This window comes from Anser cygnoides, chromosome 33 (genome assembly GCF_040182565.1).
Source record: "Anser cygnoides isolate HZ-2024a breed goose chromosome 33, Taihu_goose_T2T_genome, whole genome shotgun sequence".
Lineage (NCBI taxonomy): Eukaryota > Metazoa > Chordata > Aves > Anseriformes > Anatidae > Anser > Anser cygnoides.
In genome coordinates this window covers 1757268-1773888 of record NC_089905.1, presented here as the reverse complement: position 1 = coordinate 1773888, position 16621 = coordinate 1757268, and the positions used below count along the sequence as shown (strand labels likewise).

Below are 16621 nucleotides of genomic sequence, written 5' to 3'. Positions count from 1 at the left end.
CTCCCATTGGCTGCCTCCTCCCCTCTCCCCGCCTCCCCCGCCCTCCAGGGGCCACGCCCCCTCTCTGAGGACCGCCCCGTTTCCGCCTCCACGGCCACGCCCACTGCCGGCCGCAGAATTCTTCCGGGCAGGCCGCGAGGGAGGCGGGCTGCGATTGGCTGAGGCGGCCGCGCCCGGGCAACGCCTCCTTTTTCATTGGTCGAGCCGGGCGGCCAATGGGGTGAAAGGGGAGGGGCGGGAGGCGGAGCTCCGCCCCTCGCCGCCAGGGGGCGCCCTTGGGGGGGGGGGCGAGGGGGGCCGGGACCCCCCCAAAATGGCGGGGGGGGCCGGGACCCCCCTGGGACCCCCCCGGGACCCCCCCGGGGAGCTGGGGGGCCCCGTCCTGAGGGGACAAGTTGGGGGGGGTCGGGGGGGGGTCTTGTTTTTTTTTGGGGGGGGTTAGGGGTTATTTGGGGGGGTTGGGGGGGCTTTGGGATTTTTTTGGGGGGGGGTTGGGGGGTTTATGAGGTTTTGGGGGGTTTTGGGGGGGTTTGGGGGGGGTTGGTGATTTTTTGGGGGGGGTTGGGGGGTTTATGAGGTTTTGGGGGGTTTTGGGGGGGTTTGGGGGGGGGTTGGTGATTTTTTGGGGGGGGTTGGGGGGGTTTTGAGGTTTTTGAGGGGTTTTGGGGTGGGTTTGGGGGGGTTGGTGATTTTTTGGGGGGCGCTTGGGGGGGTTTTGAGGTTTTTGGGGGGTTTTGGGGGTTGGGGGGTTTGGAATTTTTTGGGGGGGGTTTGGGGGGTTTGGGGATTTTTTGGGGGGGTTGGGGGGGTTTATGAGTTTTTTGGGGGGGTTTTGGGAGGGGTTGGGGGCTTGGGATTTTTTTTGGGGGGGAGTCGGGGGGTTTTAAGGTTTTTGGGATTCTTTGGGGAAGGTTGGGGGGGCTGGGATTTTTTTTTTGGGGGGTGGCGGGATTTGGGGGTTTGGGGGGGTTGGGTTTTTGGGGGGGGTTATTTGGGGGGGTGAAAGGGGGGGGCGCGATGCTCTCCAGCAGAGTGCAGTGGGGGGGGGTCCCGAGGTATTTTTGGGGGGGGGGACTTTTTTTTTGGGGGGGACGAGGGGGGGGCACGACGCTCTCGGGCAGGTTTGGGGGGGTCCCGTGGTGGTGGCGACCCCATGGTGCTGGGGACCCCCCCCCCAGGCCCCGCCGCTCTGCCCACGCTGCTTGGGGTTTTTTTTTTGGGGGTGGGGGCACCGCTGGGGGTGGCACTGGGCGTCACTGGGCGTTACTGGGAGTTAGTTACTGGGAGTCACTGGGTGTCACTGGGATTTACTGGGTGTCACTGGGATTTACTGGGTGTCACCGGGTGCCACCGCCCCCGGACCACCTCCCGGGGTGGGAGGGGGGGGTCCCAGCGGGGGGGGTCCCGCACCCCCCGGCCATTTTTGGGAACTGCCGCAGCTCCTGGGGGGGCCCCGACCCCCCCGGCCCCCGCCCCGAAACCCAACCCCGCAGTTGTCGCCCCGCTGGGGTTTCAGAGCCCCCCACCCCCCCCCCACCTGCCCCGGGGGGGTCGCGGCGAATTCCTGCGGGGTGGGGGGGGCCTGGAGCGGGGAGGGGCCCTGGGGGGGGGGAGAGGGGCCCCAAAGCTTGAAGAGGGTCCCCAAATTGGGGCTGCGGTCCCCAAATCCGGGAAGGGGTCCCCGAATCAAGGCTGTGGTCCCCAAACTGGGGGTGCGGTCCCCAAAAAGGGGCTGCGGTCCCCAAATCAGGGATGCTGACCCCAAATCGGGGCTGTGCTCCCCAAATCAGAGCTCCAGACCCCAAATCGGGGGTGAGGTCCCCAAACAGGTCCTCAAAATAGGGCTGCAGTCCCCAAATTGGGGCTGTGGTCCCCAAATTTGGGATGCAGTCCCCAAATCAAGGCTGAGGTCCCCAAAAGAGGTCTGAGATCCCCAAATCAGAGTTGAGGTCCCCAAATCCAGGCTGATGTCCCCAAATCGGGACTGTGGTCCCCAAATTTGGGATGCAGTCCCCAAATCAAGGCTGTGTTCCCCAAATCAAGGCTGTGTTCCCCAAATAAGGGCTGAGGTCCCCAAATTGTGGCTGAGGTCCCCAAATCCGGGTTGAGGTCCCCAAAAGAGGTCTGAGATCCCCAAATCAGGACTGAGGTCGTCAAATCCAGGCTGATGTCCCCAAATTGGGGCTGTGCTCCCCAAATCAGGACTGAGGTCCCCAAATCAGAGCTGAGGTCCCCAAATCGGGGCTGAGGACCCCAAATCCGGGCTAAGGTCCCCAAAACAGGACTGAGATCCCCAAATCAGAGCTGAGGTCCCCAAATCGGGGCTGAGGACCCCAAATCCGGGCTGATGTCCCCAAATCGGGGCTGAGGACCCCAAATCCGGGCTGATGTCCCCAAATCGGGGCTGTGCTCCCCAAATCAGGACTGAGATCCCCAAATCAGAGCTGAGGACCCCAAATCGGGGCTGATGTCCCCAAATCGGGGCTGTGCTCCCCAAATCAGGACTGAGATCCCCAAATCAGAGCTGATGTCCCCAAATCCGGGCTGATGTCCCCAAATCGGGGCTGTGCTCCCCAAATCAGGACTGAGGTCCCCAAATCAGAGCTGAGGACCCCAAATCGGGGCTGAGGACCCCAAATCGGGGCTGCGCTCCCCAAACCGCGGCTGCTGGGGCACGGCGGGGGCTCTTTGGGGCCGTGGCACCTTCCCGGGGCCGGATCCCTTTTCCAGCCGCCCTCAGTGCTTTGGGGCTGGGGGGGGGGGGGGGGGCGCACCGCCAGCCCCCGGGGGGGCGTTTATGGGGTTTCGGCCCCGTTTGGAGGGGGGACCCTATATTGTCCCCGTGCCACCTGCGGGGCCAGGAAGGAGACGCTTTGTTGGGGCTTCCTGTGGGGCCGCGTCACCTCCGGCCCCGCTGTGGGAGGGGAAACTGAGGCACGGCGCTGGCACGCGTGGGGACCCCCCCCCCCCGGCTGGCCCCCCCCCGGGGCTCAGAGCCCATCCTGCCCCCCTATTTTTGGGGGAGAGAACGGGGTTTACATCGCCCCGGGGTTGGGGTTTCATCGCCCCGGGGTTGGGGTCTCATTGCTCCGGGTTTGGGGCTGCATCGCCCCAGATTTGGGGTCTCATCGCCCCAGATTAGGGGTCTCATCGCCCCTGTTTTGGGGTTTCATTGCCCCTGTTTTGGGGTTTTCATCGCCTCGGGTTTGGGGGTCTCATCACCCTGGGTTTGGGGTCTCATTGCTCCAGATTTGGGGTCTAATTTTCCTGAGTTTGGGGTCTCATCTCCCAGGATTTGGGGTCTCATCCCCCCGGGTTTGGCCCCCCCCCCCCGCTGATGGACGGCCCCAGGCGCGCATTCCGGCCGCGGGGCTCGGCCGCAGGCATCCGCGCGGCCCCGATTTGGCCGCAGCTGTCGCGACACCGGGGCACGGCACTGGGGGGGGGGCACGGCCTGGCAGCTGGGCGAGCCCCCCAAAAACGGGACCGAGCTTATTATAGCCACCGGGAGCTATTCCGGGGAGGGGGGGGGGGGGGGGGGGAACGACCCCGGTGAAGGGCAGGTTATGGGGTGGCGGGGCCGGACCCCACGGCACGTCCCCGGGGGTCTCGGGGGGGGGGGGATGGATGGGGCCGTGCCACCACGGGTGGCAATTTCTGGGTGGGGGGCACCTGCTGCACACCCCTTTTGGGATCGGGTCTCCTTATGGGGTCACCGTGCCCCCCCCCGATGTCCCCCATCGCCGGTGGCCCCGCTGTGGCTCCCCCTCGCCGAGCATCCCTCATTTTGGGGAGGGGAGCGGGGGCCGCCTGCACCCCTCCGGGTTGGGGGGGGGGGTTATTATTTTTAGTCCTTCCCTTATAAGGTTCCCGTGATTTTTTTGGGAACTGCGAGCCGAGTGAAGTCATCGCTGAGGTCATCCCAACTCGGTCCCCCCCCCCCACTTTGTTTCCCCCCCCCCACCCACCCAAGCTTCGTGCCGGCGCTGGGCTCGCCCCACGGGGAGGTTTTTGTGTGGGCTCCATTGAAATCCTCCCTCTCGGCCCGGGCTGCGAGGAAACAAAACCCGTCATTGTCTGGCGGGGGGCCAGGCCGCAAGGAAAGGGGGGGGGCTTTTTTTTTTTGGGGGGGGGGGGGGAGCTCTTAGCGCTCCCGCTTGGCCGGCACCGTGCCGTGAGCCGTGCCCGCGCCGTGCCCGCTGGCCCTCGTGCGCTGGCACCTCGTGGTGGGGGGGGGGGTGAGCGGTTCCGGGGGGGCACCGCTGGCACCCCAAAAGCCCCCCCCAAAATAAAATTACGGCTGGCCGGGTTTAATAAAGCGGGCGGTGCTGGCCCCCGGTGGCCCCCGGTTTGGGTCGGTGGCTTTCGGCGCGCCCGTGTGTGCTCTGTTGGGCATGGGGTGACCCCGGCACCGGGGGGGGGACTGGGTGTGCTGGGGGGGGGCTCTGTATGGGGTTAGGGGCATGGGAAGGGGGGGGGGGGCCACGCTCGTCCCGTCTGGGGACACCCGCTTTAGGATTTTGTGCAGCCTCGGGTCGAGCATCGCTGCAGCCCCTCGCCGAGCGCCCCGTGGCCGTGTCCCCCCCCCCTCCACCGCTGACCCCCAGCCCTCGCTTCTTCCTCCTCCTCCTCCTCCTCCTCCTCCTCCTCCTGGGGGCTGCCCCCCCCCCCCCCCCGCCATCTGTCCCCCCTCGTCTCTTTGGCAGCCCCGGGGCCGGCAGGAATGCGGATTAATTTCGGGAGGAATGCCGCCCCCCGCCTCGCTCGGCTCCGAGCCCCTCGGCGGGGCCCCCACACCCCCCCGGCCCCATCCCACGGCGCCCCCACGGCCACGACCCTGCTTTTTTTTTTGGGGGGGGGGGGTCCGGGGGGGCACCCGGAGCTGCCGCCGGCTGACGCTGCCCAGGCCCCGCTGCGGGGCCGGATCGGGGCCAGGGGCTGATTGAACGCAGGCTCCGGCGCCTGATTAAAGTAATCGGCGGGGATTTTTTTGGGGGTATTGCGACGTTCGGGATCCGCTCGAGTTTGGCCTTAAAAGGAAGCCGTCGCCCGTATGCAAGGGAGGGGGCCGGGGGCTTCGGGCGGCCAAGGCTGATAAACGGAGGGTCCTTATCTGATAAACGGAGGGTCCTTATCGGCGCCCGGCCCCGCGTGCTGCCAAGGGCACGGCCGGGCCAAATCCGGCACGTGGGCGAGCGGCGCGGCCCCGGCGGCCGAGCAGCGGCGCTGAGGGCACCCGTGGGTGCTGAGCGCCGCCGCCACCCGCGGCCCCTCCATGCCCGCCGTGACTCAGCCCTTTGCTGGCAGAAAGGCGCCCGTCCCGCGCCTCGTCCCCGTGCCCGGCACACAAAGGGGCGATTGAGGCGCCCCGGGCAGGGGGGGGGCGGGGGCACCCACACCCCTTGGGGACCCCTCGAAGCGGGGTGGGAAGGGGCAACGCTTGGGGTTGGGGTGCTCGGGGTCGGGATGCTTGGGGTCAGGATGTTTGGGGTTGGGATGTTTGGGGTCATGGTGCTTGGGGTTGGGATATTTGGGGTCGGGGTGCTTGGTGTCGTGGTGCTTGGGGTCGGGGTGCTTGGGGTCAGGGTGCTTGGGGTCAAGATTCTCGGGGTTGGGATTCTTGGGGTTGGGATTCTCGGGGTCGGGATGTTTGGGGTCAGGATGCTTGGGGTCGGGGCGCTTGGGGTCTGGATGCTCGGGGTCGGGATGTTTGGGGTCAGGATGTTTGTGGTCGGCGTGCTCGGGGTCAGGATGCTTTGGGTCCTAGGTAGCTCCGGGGCAGGGCGGCCCCGCAGGCACCGTGCCCGGCCCGGGCAGGGCTCGCAGCCACTTTCTGCTGTCTCATCGCTGACTGTGCTGGCACGGGGTCGGGGGTGGGCTGGCGTCCCGTCCCCCCCCTGCTCTCTGCCACCTCCAAGCCCCGAGCAGCACCCCCGGGGGCGGGGGGATTCAGCTTTGCCATGCAGCCCCCGCCGTGCCCTCCCCGCACCCCCAGCCCCGGCCCCGAAGCCGTGGGGCTCCCGTCCCGCTCCCCCCCCCCCCCCGCCCCCCCCCGCAGGAATGAGGGACGCAGCAGGTCCAAGTGGGAGGACGAGGCTTTATTAAATTAGTGTCGAGGCAGCGAATGCGTCCGCCGTGGGTCAGCGCCGCCAGCGTGGGCGGGTTGGGGACGGGCACCCCTGGGTGCCCTCGCCCAGAGGTGACACAGGGGAGCGCGGCCCCAAACCCCGCTGCCCCCCCCCCCCGGGCCGGGCTGAGCCGGGAAGGAGGAGACGTGGGGTTTAAATTAAATAGTGCGGTGGAGAGCGCACCTGGGGGGGGGGCATGAAACGAGGCTGAGCCCAGCGGGGGCCGTGGGGTTCGGGGGGGGCACGGGGTGAGCCCGGTTCTTCTCCGCTCTCGGGACGCGACCTTCCGCCGGGCATCCGCTTAAGGAGGCAAAATCCACATGAAAAGTGTTAAAAACCACAAGGAAACGGGCGTGCTACGCGGGTGGGGGCTACGGGAGGCGTCCGATTGTCGAGAGGGAGCGGGGCTGCGGGGGGCGGGGGGGGGCCGGCCACCCTCACTCGTCCCCCGAGGCCCAGGGCTCCGGCTCCAGACGCGGGACCTGGTCCCCCGGGGGGGACAGCGCGGGGACGGCGTCGGCCCCGCCGTGCTTGCCGGGCAGGGGGAGGCTTTGGGGGGCATCGGCGGGCTTGGCGGCGGGGGCTTCGCCGGGGGGGGCGATGCCGTTGAGCCCCTCCTCGGCGAATTCGGCCAGGTCCTCCAGGCTGGCCTGGCGGTGCAGCCCGTTCAGCTCGCCGCCCTCGGCGCGGCACGGCTCCGCCGGCGCCTCCTGCACCGTCGGCTGCTCCTCGCTGGACGAGGAGCCCCCCTCGTCCTCCTGGGGGGGCTCGGCGCTGCCGCCGGCCCCCTGCCCGCCCGCCGCCAGCCTGGCCCCCAGCACCAGCTCCTGGTTGAGCTCCAGGGCTTGCTCCACTATCTCCAGGATATCCGAGTCCTGCAGGACGTCCGCCGGCAGCTGTGCGGGGAGAGCGGGCGCCTCGGGGCTGGCCTCGGCCTCCGCAAAACCTCCCTGCTCCAGCGGGGAGCCTGGGGAAGGCGGCTCGGCGTCGGAGGGCCCCTCGTCCGGGGGGCTGTCGCCATCCTGCGCGTCCTCCTCCAGGGGCAGCTGCTGGGCTGGTGCCTGCTCCGCTTTTCCGGGCGGTGGAGACACCGGAGCCGCCGGTGGCTGGAGCTCTGCCGGGGGGATGCGCTCGTCCTCCTGCCCCGGGGGGGTCTCCCCCGGTCCCTGCGGCCCCGGGGCGTCGCAGCCTGGGACTGCAACATCTTCGCCGCTGGCCCCGTGCTCCTGCTCGCCCGTGCCATCGAGCTCCTCCTCTGGCTCGGTGGCGGAGCCCTCGGAGTGCCCCCGTCCCTCGTCACCCTGGGGTGCCTCGGCGGCGTGCCCCACAGACGGCCCCTCGGCCGCGGGGGAGCTGGGCTGTGCCGCTGGCGCGGCCGAGCCTTCCTCCAGCTCGGCGGCAAAGCCCCCGGCATCATCCTCGTCCTCATCCTTTGGCACCTCCTGTTCTTCTGGGGGCATCTGCACATCTTCGTCTTCACCCCCAAAAGCCTCCAAGTGCTCATCGGCCTCTGGCTCCGGAGATGCGTCTCCAGGAGCTTTGAGATCTTCCTGGCCGGCTTCAGCCGCTTCAACTTTAATTTCTTCAAAGTCCTCCGAGATCTCAGCTTCCTCCGAGCTGGACGCCTCTTGGCTGGGAGCAGAAACCATGAAATACCCTTCCTCTTCCTCGGCACACTCCGTCGCGGGGGCCAGCTCCGTCTCCGACTCCTCTTTGTGGCTCTCTGGCACCGAGGCAGCTGCTGCCTCGTGGCTCCCTCCCAGCTGCTCGTCGTCCTCCAGCTCCGTTTCAGCTCCGGGCGCTGTCTCCGTGGCCTCCTCGCTGGCCACGGGGTTTGGGCTGGCTGCGGCCACCATCTCCCCTTGGTAGGCGCTCAGCGGCGTGCTGTCGGGCAGGGTGTCCTCCAGCTCAATCCCGCCCGTCCCCGACCGCTGAGCGTCCTCTTCTGTGGGCTCAGCGCTCCCCACGCCACTGCCCGGCTCCTGCTGAGGTGCTGCGGGGTCGGTGCTGCCGCTTTCCAGCTCCGCTGGCTCCGAGCCGAGCTCACCTGCGGCGCCCTGTGCCTCCCACACCTCCTCCAGCGCCTCGGACGGGTCCTGGGCGTCCCCGGGTGCCTCTGTGGTGCCCCCCTGCTCAGCCTCCTCCAGCCCCGGGGCCGGCTCAGCCTCCTGCTCCTCTTCACCTTGTGTTGGCGCCTGCTGCTGGCTCAGCACCTCGCTCCCAGCAGCTTCCTCATCCTCCTCCTGCGCCTCCTTCACCTCCGCGGGCGACGTGCCGCCGGCTCCCTCCTGGCTTTCCGGTGCCCCCGTGCTTGGTGGGTTGTCGTCCGCCCGGGCTGGCTCTTGGGGTGTGACGTTGGCGTCCCCCCCTGTCCCCTCCGCGTCCCCCGCTGCCCCTTCCCAATCCTCTGCTCGCTGCTCTCGGCCGTTGTCCTCGTCCCCCGTGCCCCAGGCGTCCTCTCCCGGCTGCGGCTCCGTGTCCTGCTCCAGCCCGTCCTCCTGCAGCTCCTCCGGCTCCTCCAAGCCGCCACTCTCCTGCCTCAGCTCCTCGCCCCCCCAGGCCTCCCCTGCCCGGGGGTGCTCTCCCCTCATCGCCTCTCCTTCCTCTCCCTCTTCTTCCTCGCCATCCCCTGCTCCGTCTGCGGTCTCCCCTCCTTCAGCCCCCAGCGAGTCTTCTTCTGCCGGCCCGGCCTCCTGGCTGCCGGGGGGCTCCAGCTCTGGGCACGTCTCCTGCTCCCTTTCCCCTCCTGCAGCCGCAGCCGCCCCCCCGGGGGGCATCTCCTGGTGCCCAAACTCCTCCTGCTCTCCCCCAACCAAGTCCTCCTCCTCCAGGCTGCTTTCCGAGGGGAGAACCGGACGGCTTCCCACCGGCAGCGCGCGAGCGGCTTCGATCTCCCCCTGCGGGCACTCCTCCTCTCGCCTCTCCCCCTCTTGCTCCGGGAGCTCCTCGTCCTCCCTGGAGGGGCTCCAGGCTCCCCTCGGCTCCTCGTCCTCCGAGAGGTGCAGCGCCTCCGTGCTGGTGGCCTCCACGTCGTCCTCCCCCGGCTCCGGCTCCTCCTCGCCGGTCCCTGCCTGGATGGGGCCGCTCACGTCCCCTTCCCGGGGTGCTCCCCGCAGCCCCCCGCTCTGTGCTGGGCTCGGTATCTCCTCCTCCTTGCTTCCTTCCTCCTCCTCCTCCTCCTCCTCCTCCCAGGGTCCCGTCTCCTCCTGGCTCTCCGTGTCGCTGGGGGACGCGGGCGCAGCGCCGCGGGGACCGGTGCCGTCCTGCTGAGCGCTGCCCTCGCCTCCCAGCCCCTCGGGGACGCCTCCTCCGCCTTCCTCCTCCTCCATTTCGGGGACCCCAACGCTCGGGGCCGGCTCTCCCCCCTCCTCCCCGGCCTCCTCGGCCTCGCAAGCCTCCACGGGCGGAGAGGGGCCGGGGGAGCGGGCGTCCCGGGGGGCGCAGGCGGCGCTGAGCGCGGGCTCCTCTTCGGGCTGGGCATCGTCCTGCATCGCCTTGAGCGCGTCCTGCAGCACGTGGCTCACCAGCTGCTCGGGGTACAGCTGGCCCTGGGCCGGCGGCGTCCCGGGGGGCTCCTCGGGGCCTTCGGGGGGCTCCTCCGGGTTCCTCTCCACCGCGTCCCCCCCTGGCGGGGCAGGACCCTCTGCCCCCGGGCTCCCCGGGGAGAGCAGCGGGGCGGCGCGGGTAGGGGCAGCCGGCTCCCTGGCCCTCGGTGCCTGCAGGACCGAGCTGATTTTTTGGAACTCCCTGGCGCCGGGGCTCTTGGTTTTGGGGCTCGGAGCCTTGAGGGCGTCCCCTGGGGCTCTGGGTGGCTGCGCTGTCCCCTCCGGCCAAGGGAAGGCGGCGGGGCCGGCGCGGTGCTTGCAGCTGCTCGCCTCCAGCTTGACATCTGCAAAGAGCCAGGGGGGAGCGCCGTGGAGGGGGGGGGCACAGCCCAAAAAGCCGGGTCGGCCCCAACGGGACCCCGACGGGGCACAGCAGCACCCGAAACACCGCGGGGACCGCAGCGGGAAGGCACCGGGTGAGGGGGGGGGGGCCTGGGGGGCACGCTGGGTGCTTGGCTGGGGGAATTTCAACCCAACAGCTCCTCTCTCCCCTCCCGCTGACCCTGATCCTATTTTTAAAACAGCCCCTCCACGGAAAGTGGGAAATTCCTCCCCGGAGAGCTGCCGGGAGCAGCACCGGGGGCCGGGTCGGGAGCGCAGCGGGGTCGCGCTGCTGGGGCAGCAAAAGGGTGGGGATGGGAGAGGGGGGTCTTTTTTTTTTATTATTTTTTTTATGGAAAAAAAGCAATTCTCAACCTGCTGCTGAGCCCGGGGTCCCGTGCTCGGGCTCCTCGTGCAGGAATTTAATGGGAAAAAATAAAAAAGGAGGCGCCGAAGGAGATAAGCCCTTATCTGCCCCGTGCCGAGGTGCCAGCACCCCGCCGCTCACACCTCCCTGCCGGGGGGAGCAGCGCTGCCAGGAAAATGCTGGTGCCCCCCCCCTTTGGCCCCGGCCCCCCCCCTTACGTCTGCACTGGGTCTGGTCCCAGCACCCCCCCCCCTTTTACCTCGCAAGCCGTTGGCCAGCTTGAACTCCCCGGGGGCCATCTGCAGCCGGGTGCTCTCCGCCTCCAGCAGCGTCCTGCAAGGAGAGGAGGTGGCGGGGGGGGGGGTGGAAGGGGGACACAAGGGGGGGTTTGCACCCAGAGCCGCCCTCACCGCCGGCTCAGCTGCCCCGGAGGCTCCCAGCACCCCCCCCCCAGTAGGCTGAGCGCGGGGAAACTGAGGCACGGAGGGGCTAAGGATGGCTTTGCTCATGCCAACCCATTGGCAACCTCGCCGCGTGGTCCCAGCTCGGCGTGGGCATGGGGGGGGGACCCCAAGGGTGCCCCCTCGCCAGCCCCTGGGCCCCCTCCCATCCCCCCCCGCCACTGGGTGACATCAGCTCTGCCGGGGAGGCCCCTCGGCTGGGGACAGCCCCTATTGTCATGCTAATTGTCCCCCCAGCCCTCTGCAGCCTGCCTTTGTCTGGGGCCATCTGGAGGGGCTGGGATTGGGGCTGGGGGGCTGCAGGGTTCGGCCCCGAGAGGGGGCAAAGGTCCCGGCCCCGCCGTCCGGCCAGGCTGGGAGGTGCTGCAAGGGGGCTGCTGGCCGTGGGGAAGGGACTGGGGGGGCACTGGGGTTCCCCCCCCCGCCCTGGGATCGCAGGGTGCCCCGCGGGTGCCCTCCCACCCGAGGGACCTCACCTGTAGGTCGCCACTTCCAGGCTCAGGGACATCTTGAGGTGCATCAGCTGCTGCCTGTCCTCCAGGACCTGGGCGATCTGCGCCCGCAGGCTCTGCTTCTCCTGCTCCAGCGCCTCGATGGCCAGCTGCGGGGACAAGCAGGGGGTCGGGGACCGTGCCACCGGGACCCCCCCCATCCCCCCGAGACGGGGACGGGAGCTTCGGCGGCACCAACGGCTCCTGCCCGGATGGTGTTTCCCACCACCCCCATCACCGCTCTTCCTCCCGGCCCTGACCCTCTGGTCCCGTGGGAAATGATAGGAAATTATTGCTCCGTCTCCTTCCGGCCCCGGCAGCCCCGGAGGATGGGGGTGAGCGGCTGGGGCTTGGCTCCGGGAGCTGCCCGCAGCCCGAGCCGCGGCGGGGACAGGGTCCCCGGGTCCGTCCCAGGCCCAGCACCCCATGGGGTGACCCTTTGTTCCACCCGTGGGTGCCCAGCACCCCTCGGGAGGTCACGGGGAGAGGGGTCCTGGGGGTGCCTGGGTCCTCAGCACCTCTCAGGTGTCCCAGGGGCGTTCGGTTTTTGCAGGGGGGGGGATTTGGAGAGGGGAGAGGTGGGCGAGGAGAGGAGCCGGGCAAAAATTCAAGAGGGAAGCAGCTGCTGGAGGAGGGATGGAGAGGCTGGAAGGGGGGCTCAGGACCACGCGATGCCAGCGTGGGAAGGATGCGTCCTTTGGGGCGGGCGGCTGCGACGCCCCCTTCCCCATCCCAAACCTGGAACAAAGAGGGACCCTTCCCCGCGCGGGGGCTGCAGCTCCAGCCGCCAGCCGGGGCCATTCCTGGCATTTCCAGCCCCGTCCCCCCCCCGTCCCCCCCCCGCAGCCTCCCTTTCCTCGATGAGTTTCGCAGCTGTGTGCCTGCAGCTGTGCTGCAGCCGGACAAAGTTTTTCCTCCCCGACACCATCAGGACGCCGGCGGCAAGGGGCTGCCGCTGCCCCCGGGGCTTGCAGCCCACCCTGGGGCCAAAAACCCACCCGTGGGGGCTCCTGGAGCTGCGGGGCGCTGCTGTCCCCTCTGCCTGTCCGTCTTGGGGTCTTCTCATCCTGCCCCCTCCCCACCAGCTCCCCCTGCCCCCTGCTTCTCCCCACCTGGAACTTCTCAGCCTCCCCGCGCTGCTCCTGCCACTGCCGGGCCAGGTTGTCCTCCAGCAGCTCCTTGCGCGCTCTGAGCGCCGCCAGCTCCTTGTCCAGGTGCTGCAGCTGCAGCTGGCTCTGCTGGTTGTCCTCCGCCGCCTTCCAGAGGCTCTCCTTGGCCTGGCCGAGCGAGCCCTCCAGCTGCGCCACCTCCGCCTTGTAGGTCTCCACCGCCCCTCTCCAGATCTCCGCGAGCCTCCTGGAGTAATCCTCCACCTCCAGCGGCTGGAAAGCCGCCGGCGCGCAGCGCAGGCTCTCCAGGCTCAGCGAGAAGCCGGCGAGCTCCCGGTCCAGCCCCGCTTTCTCCTCCTCGTGCACCTCCAGCAGGGCTCCCACCTCCTTCTCCAGCTGCACGGCTCGCTCCTTCAGCCAGATCTGCGCCCTCCTCTCCTCCTCCAGCTCCTTCTTGCCGGCCGCCAGCTGCCTCTTGGCTTCCTCCCGCGCCGCCTGCTCCTTCTGGCACCTGCTCTTCACGTGCTGCACCTCCTCGTAGAGGTTGTCCCTGGCCAGCTCGGCCGAGCACTTCTCCCTGAAGGCGCGCTCCAGCGCTGCCCGCAGGGCTCGCAGCTCCTCCTCGTACTTGGCCCTCCACGGCTCCGCGGCGGGGCCGCTCTTGGCGCCGCGGATCTCGGCTCGCAGCCCCTCGTTCTCCTCCTCCAGGAACTTCACGCGGGCCAGGTAGGCCTCCAGGCGCTTGTTGAGGTCCCACATCTGCAGCGACTCCTCGCCCAGCAGCCTGGCCCCCACCAAGCCCTCCATGCTCAGCGTCGGGGGAGCCCGAGGACGACGGCAGGAGCGGTGCGGGCGCGGGCGAGCGCGGCAGCTATTCATACTCACCCCGGGCGAGTGGGAGGCCCCCGAGACCCGGGCAGAGGAGCGGCTTTAACTCTTCCGCAGCCGGCGCAGCTGCTGCCCGAGCCGTCCCCGTGTCCCCCCCCCACACTCCACGTGTTCCCCCCCCCCCTCCCCTTGTCCCATCAGGACATCCGGCACTCCTCGAGCGGGGACGCCGACGTGCCAAGCTGGAGGGACGCAACCAGGGCGGGGTTGGGCTTTGCCGTGCCTCAGTTTCCCCACCAAGCACGGCACAGTTTGCAAAGGGGGAGCTCGGAGCTCCGGGGTGCGGTGCCCCCCACGGCTCGGATCCCGCTGGGGAACCCCCCCCCCCCGAAACGTCACGTCCCTGGCACCTCGAGGTGCTGGACCGGCTGCTGTGGTGCTCAGCACGGAGCTATTTGGGGCTTTCCACGGGCAGGCTGGCAGACACCTGTCCCCTAGGGCTTGGCCGCGGGGACCCTTTTGTGCTGCTCCAAAACCCGGGGGCTGAGCAAACCGAGATGGGGCCGTGGAGGGTTTCAGCGCCCCGGGGAGGAGAAGTCCCCGTGGGGATGCTCCGAAACCTGGGGTGAGCAAACCACTGTGGGGCTGGGGAGGGATTTAGCGCCCCGGGGAGGAGAAGATGTCCCCGTGGGGATGCTCTGAGCAACCCCAGTGCCCCTTGGTGGCAGGTTGGGGCTCAGCCACCGGCACTGCTTCGGCACCGATCCTGCCCCAGCGCGGCTCAGGGTTCACCCAGCACCCCGGCTCCATCCCAAGGGGCACGGGGAAAACTGCTGGGGGGGGCAGGAGGCGAGCGGAGCAGCAACCCCCAGCCGCCCCCCCTGCTTCCAGCCGCTCCCCCTGCTTCCAGCTGTGCCCGTTTCGGGTTCCAGATGTTGTGCTGCCGGAGCTGGGAGCCCCGCGGGGCTCGCGCCGCGGCTGCCGATCGCCGCAGGTTCCGCTCGCAGCCGCCGGAGCTCGGCGAGGAGCAGCCCAACATTCGGGTTTGTGCCCCGCGTCCGTCCGTCCACCCGCCCAGGGCTGCTCCCATCCTTCGGGCGAGGAACTGCGTCGTGGGGATTGTTTTCCTTTTTTCTTTTCTTTTTTTTTTCCTTTTTATTTCCCCCAGCTGATTTATTTGGGGGGAGGGAGTTAAAAACGCAAGCTTGCTGCGAACAAAAGAAAGGAAAAAAAATAAATAATGATGAAATCATCTGGGGAGAGACTTTTTGCCAGCTCTTTCTCTCCCAGCCCTTCCTCTCCCGGAGAGGCGGTGGGGAGGGTGCCCGCTGGCCCCTTCCAAGGAGGAAAAGGGCAAAAAAAAGGCAATGTCCCCTCCTGAGCTGGCCCGCGGCCGGCTCCCAGCCGGCTCCCACCCTGCTCCAAGGAGAGCCGAGCAACAGTCCCCTCTGCTGGCAGCACCACCCGGAGCCACCCGGAGCCACCCGGAGCCGCCCGGAGCTTTGCGCCCATCCAGGGGCTGGCTGGGACCCCACAGCCCCCGTGCCATGGCCTGGGGGGCACGGGGGTCCCCAAAAGTGTCAGTTTTCCACCTAATCTCCAGCCAGACATGCTGAGATTTCCTCCTCCTCCGGGGCCTCCCCGGTGCCGGTCCCTCGGGACGTGGGGCAGGAGCGTTGCCTTCCTCCCTGCCCTCGCTCTCCTCTTCCTCCCCGAGGCTCTCCTTTGGCTTTCCCTGCCGTGCCCCCGTCCCCTCGTCCCCGTGACAATCCGGCAGGGCTCAGTGGGACACCCCAAAACCCCCGTGGTGGGCAGCGTGCCCCCTGCTCCCCTGCTTGGGGGCTGCACAGGGGGAGCTCCCCGGGGTGGGGGGGTCCGCGTTGCCCCTTCCCCTGTGGGGTCAGGGGTCACCGGGGATGGGGATGTCCCGGTGTCCCTACAGGGCAATCCCGGGGTGGGGATGTCCGCGTGTCCCCGAGGATGCTCAGGGCCAGGAGCTGCTTGGGATGGGGACATCGGTGTCCCTGGGGGGTGCTCGGGGTCGGGAGCCTCCAGTGTGGGGACATCCGCGTGTCCCTGGGGGGTGCTCGGGGTCGGGATGCCCCCAGGAGGGGAACATCCACGTCCCCGGGCGATGTTTGGGGTTGGGATTTGGCCCCAGACGGGGACACCCATGTCCCTGAGGGGTGCTCCGGGTTGGGCCCCCCAGGACGGGGATGTCCCTCCCTCTGCGGGGTGCTTGGGGGTGGCAGCGGAGGTCAGTCGGGGGGCAGGAGGTTTTGGGGGGGCCACAATCCCCCGGCCCCCAGCGCGTGCTGTCGCAGGGCTCAGCGGGGTGCCAGCGGGCTTGGCACGGGGTGCTGCTACGTGGCTTCGAGCAGGGCCCCGGCAGCAGCAGCAGCAGGAGGAGGAGGAGGAGGAGGAGGAAGAGGAGGAAGCACAGCTGGGCACGGGGACACTTGCAGCCTCACCACGAAGGGGACGCAGCTGGGGACCACCGGTGTCCAGGGGACACTTTTTGGATGGGGTCCCCACGGGGCCTCCGGTGCTGGGACAAAGGGAAGGGCTGGGAGGGCCCCGACGCCTCCTGTGGGGCTGCGGCAGGGGACGGGGATTCTCTGATGTCTGATAGGGGTTGTGCCCCGTAGCCGCCTTGCACTGACTGCTCTCCCTTCCAGGCACCGGCTGTCCCCGGGGCTGTCCCCTCTCACCAGGACGCCCCGGGGGCGGCGCGGTGGCCCCGGGGCGCAGCGTGGCGGAGCCGCTTTGCCGAGCCGGCGGGGAACATTTGTTCCCAATTAGGACGGGTAAGGCTCCTCGCTGAGCAGGCGCTTCGCCTTTCCCCCCATCCCCGAGCGTTTGGCCACAAAGTCCCGGGCGCAGGATGTGAGCTCATGGCCGCGCCGGGAGCGAGCGGCCGAGGATCCGCTGGGGGGGCCCGGCTTCACCCCTACCCACTGGGACATCCGTCCCTGTGTCTGTCCCCGTGTCCGTCCCCACGTCCGTCCCCGTGCCCATCCCGCTATCCGTCCCAGCCCCGTGCCACCACGCCGCGCGCATCGCCCGCCGGCCGTGCCGCTAACGAGACCTTCTCCGCCGCTCCTAATTATTTCCCAGGGCGACGGATGATTAATTCTGCTCAGGAGCTGCGGCTTTCTGCAAACTCACCCGAGCAATTATCCGGCAGGCGCCGCGCCGGCCCCCCCGGGGTGGAGGATGCTGCACGCCAGAGAAAGTTTTGAGCGAGATCTGGTTAAAAAAAAAAAGCTCCGTCGCGGAGCTCGGCTCTGTGAGGGGGGCAGACCCCAATC

General features: G+C 68.9%; 1 protein-coding gene across 1 annotated transcript; it reads right to left on the bottom strand.

Moving 5' to 3' along the window:
• Window positions 1-6077: 6077 nt before the first annotated feature.
• Window positions 6078-13408, bottom strand: NES (nestin). Its single transcript, XM_066986147.1, is given in 5 exon segments — window positions 6078-6624; window positions 6626-10017; window positions 10681-10754; window positions 11359-11483; window positions 12486-13408. Coding segments are annotated over 5 exon segments (4662 nt in total). The 5' UTR covers window positions 13362-13408; the 3' UTR covers window positions 6078-6429.
• Window positions 13409-16621: the final 3213 nt, after the last annotated feature.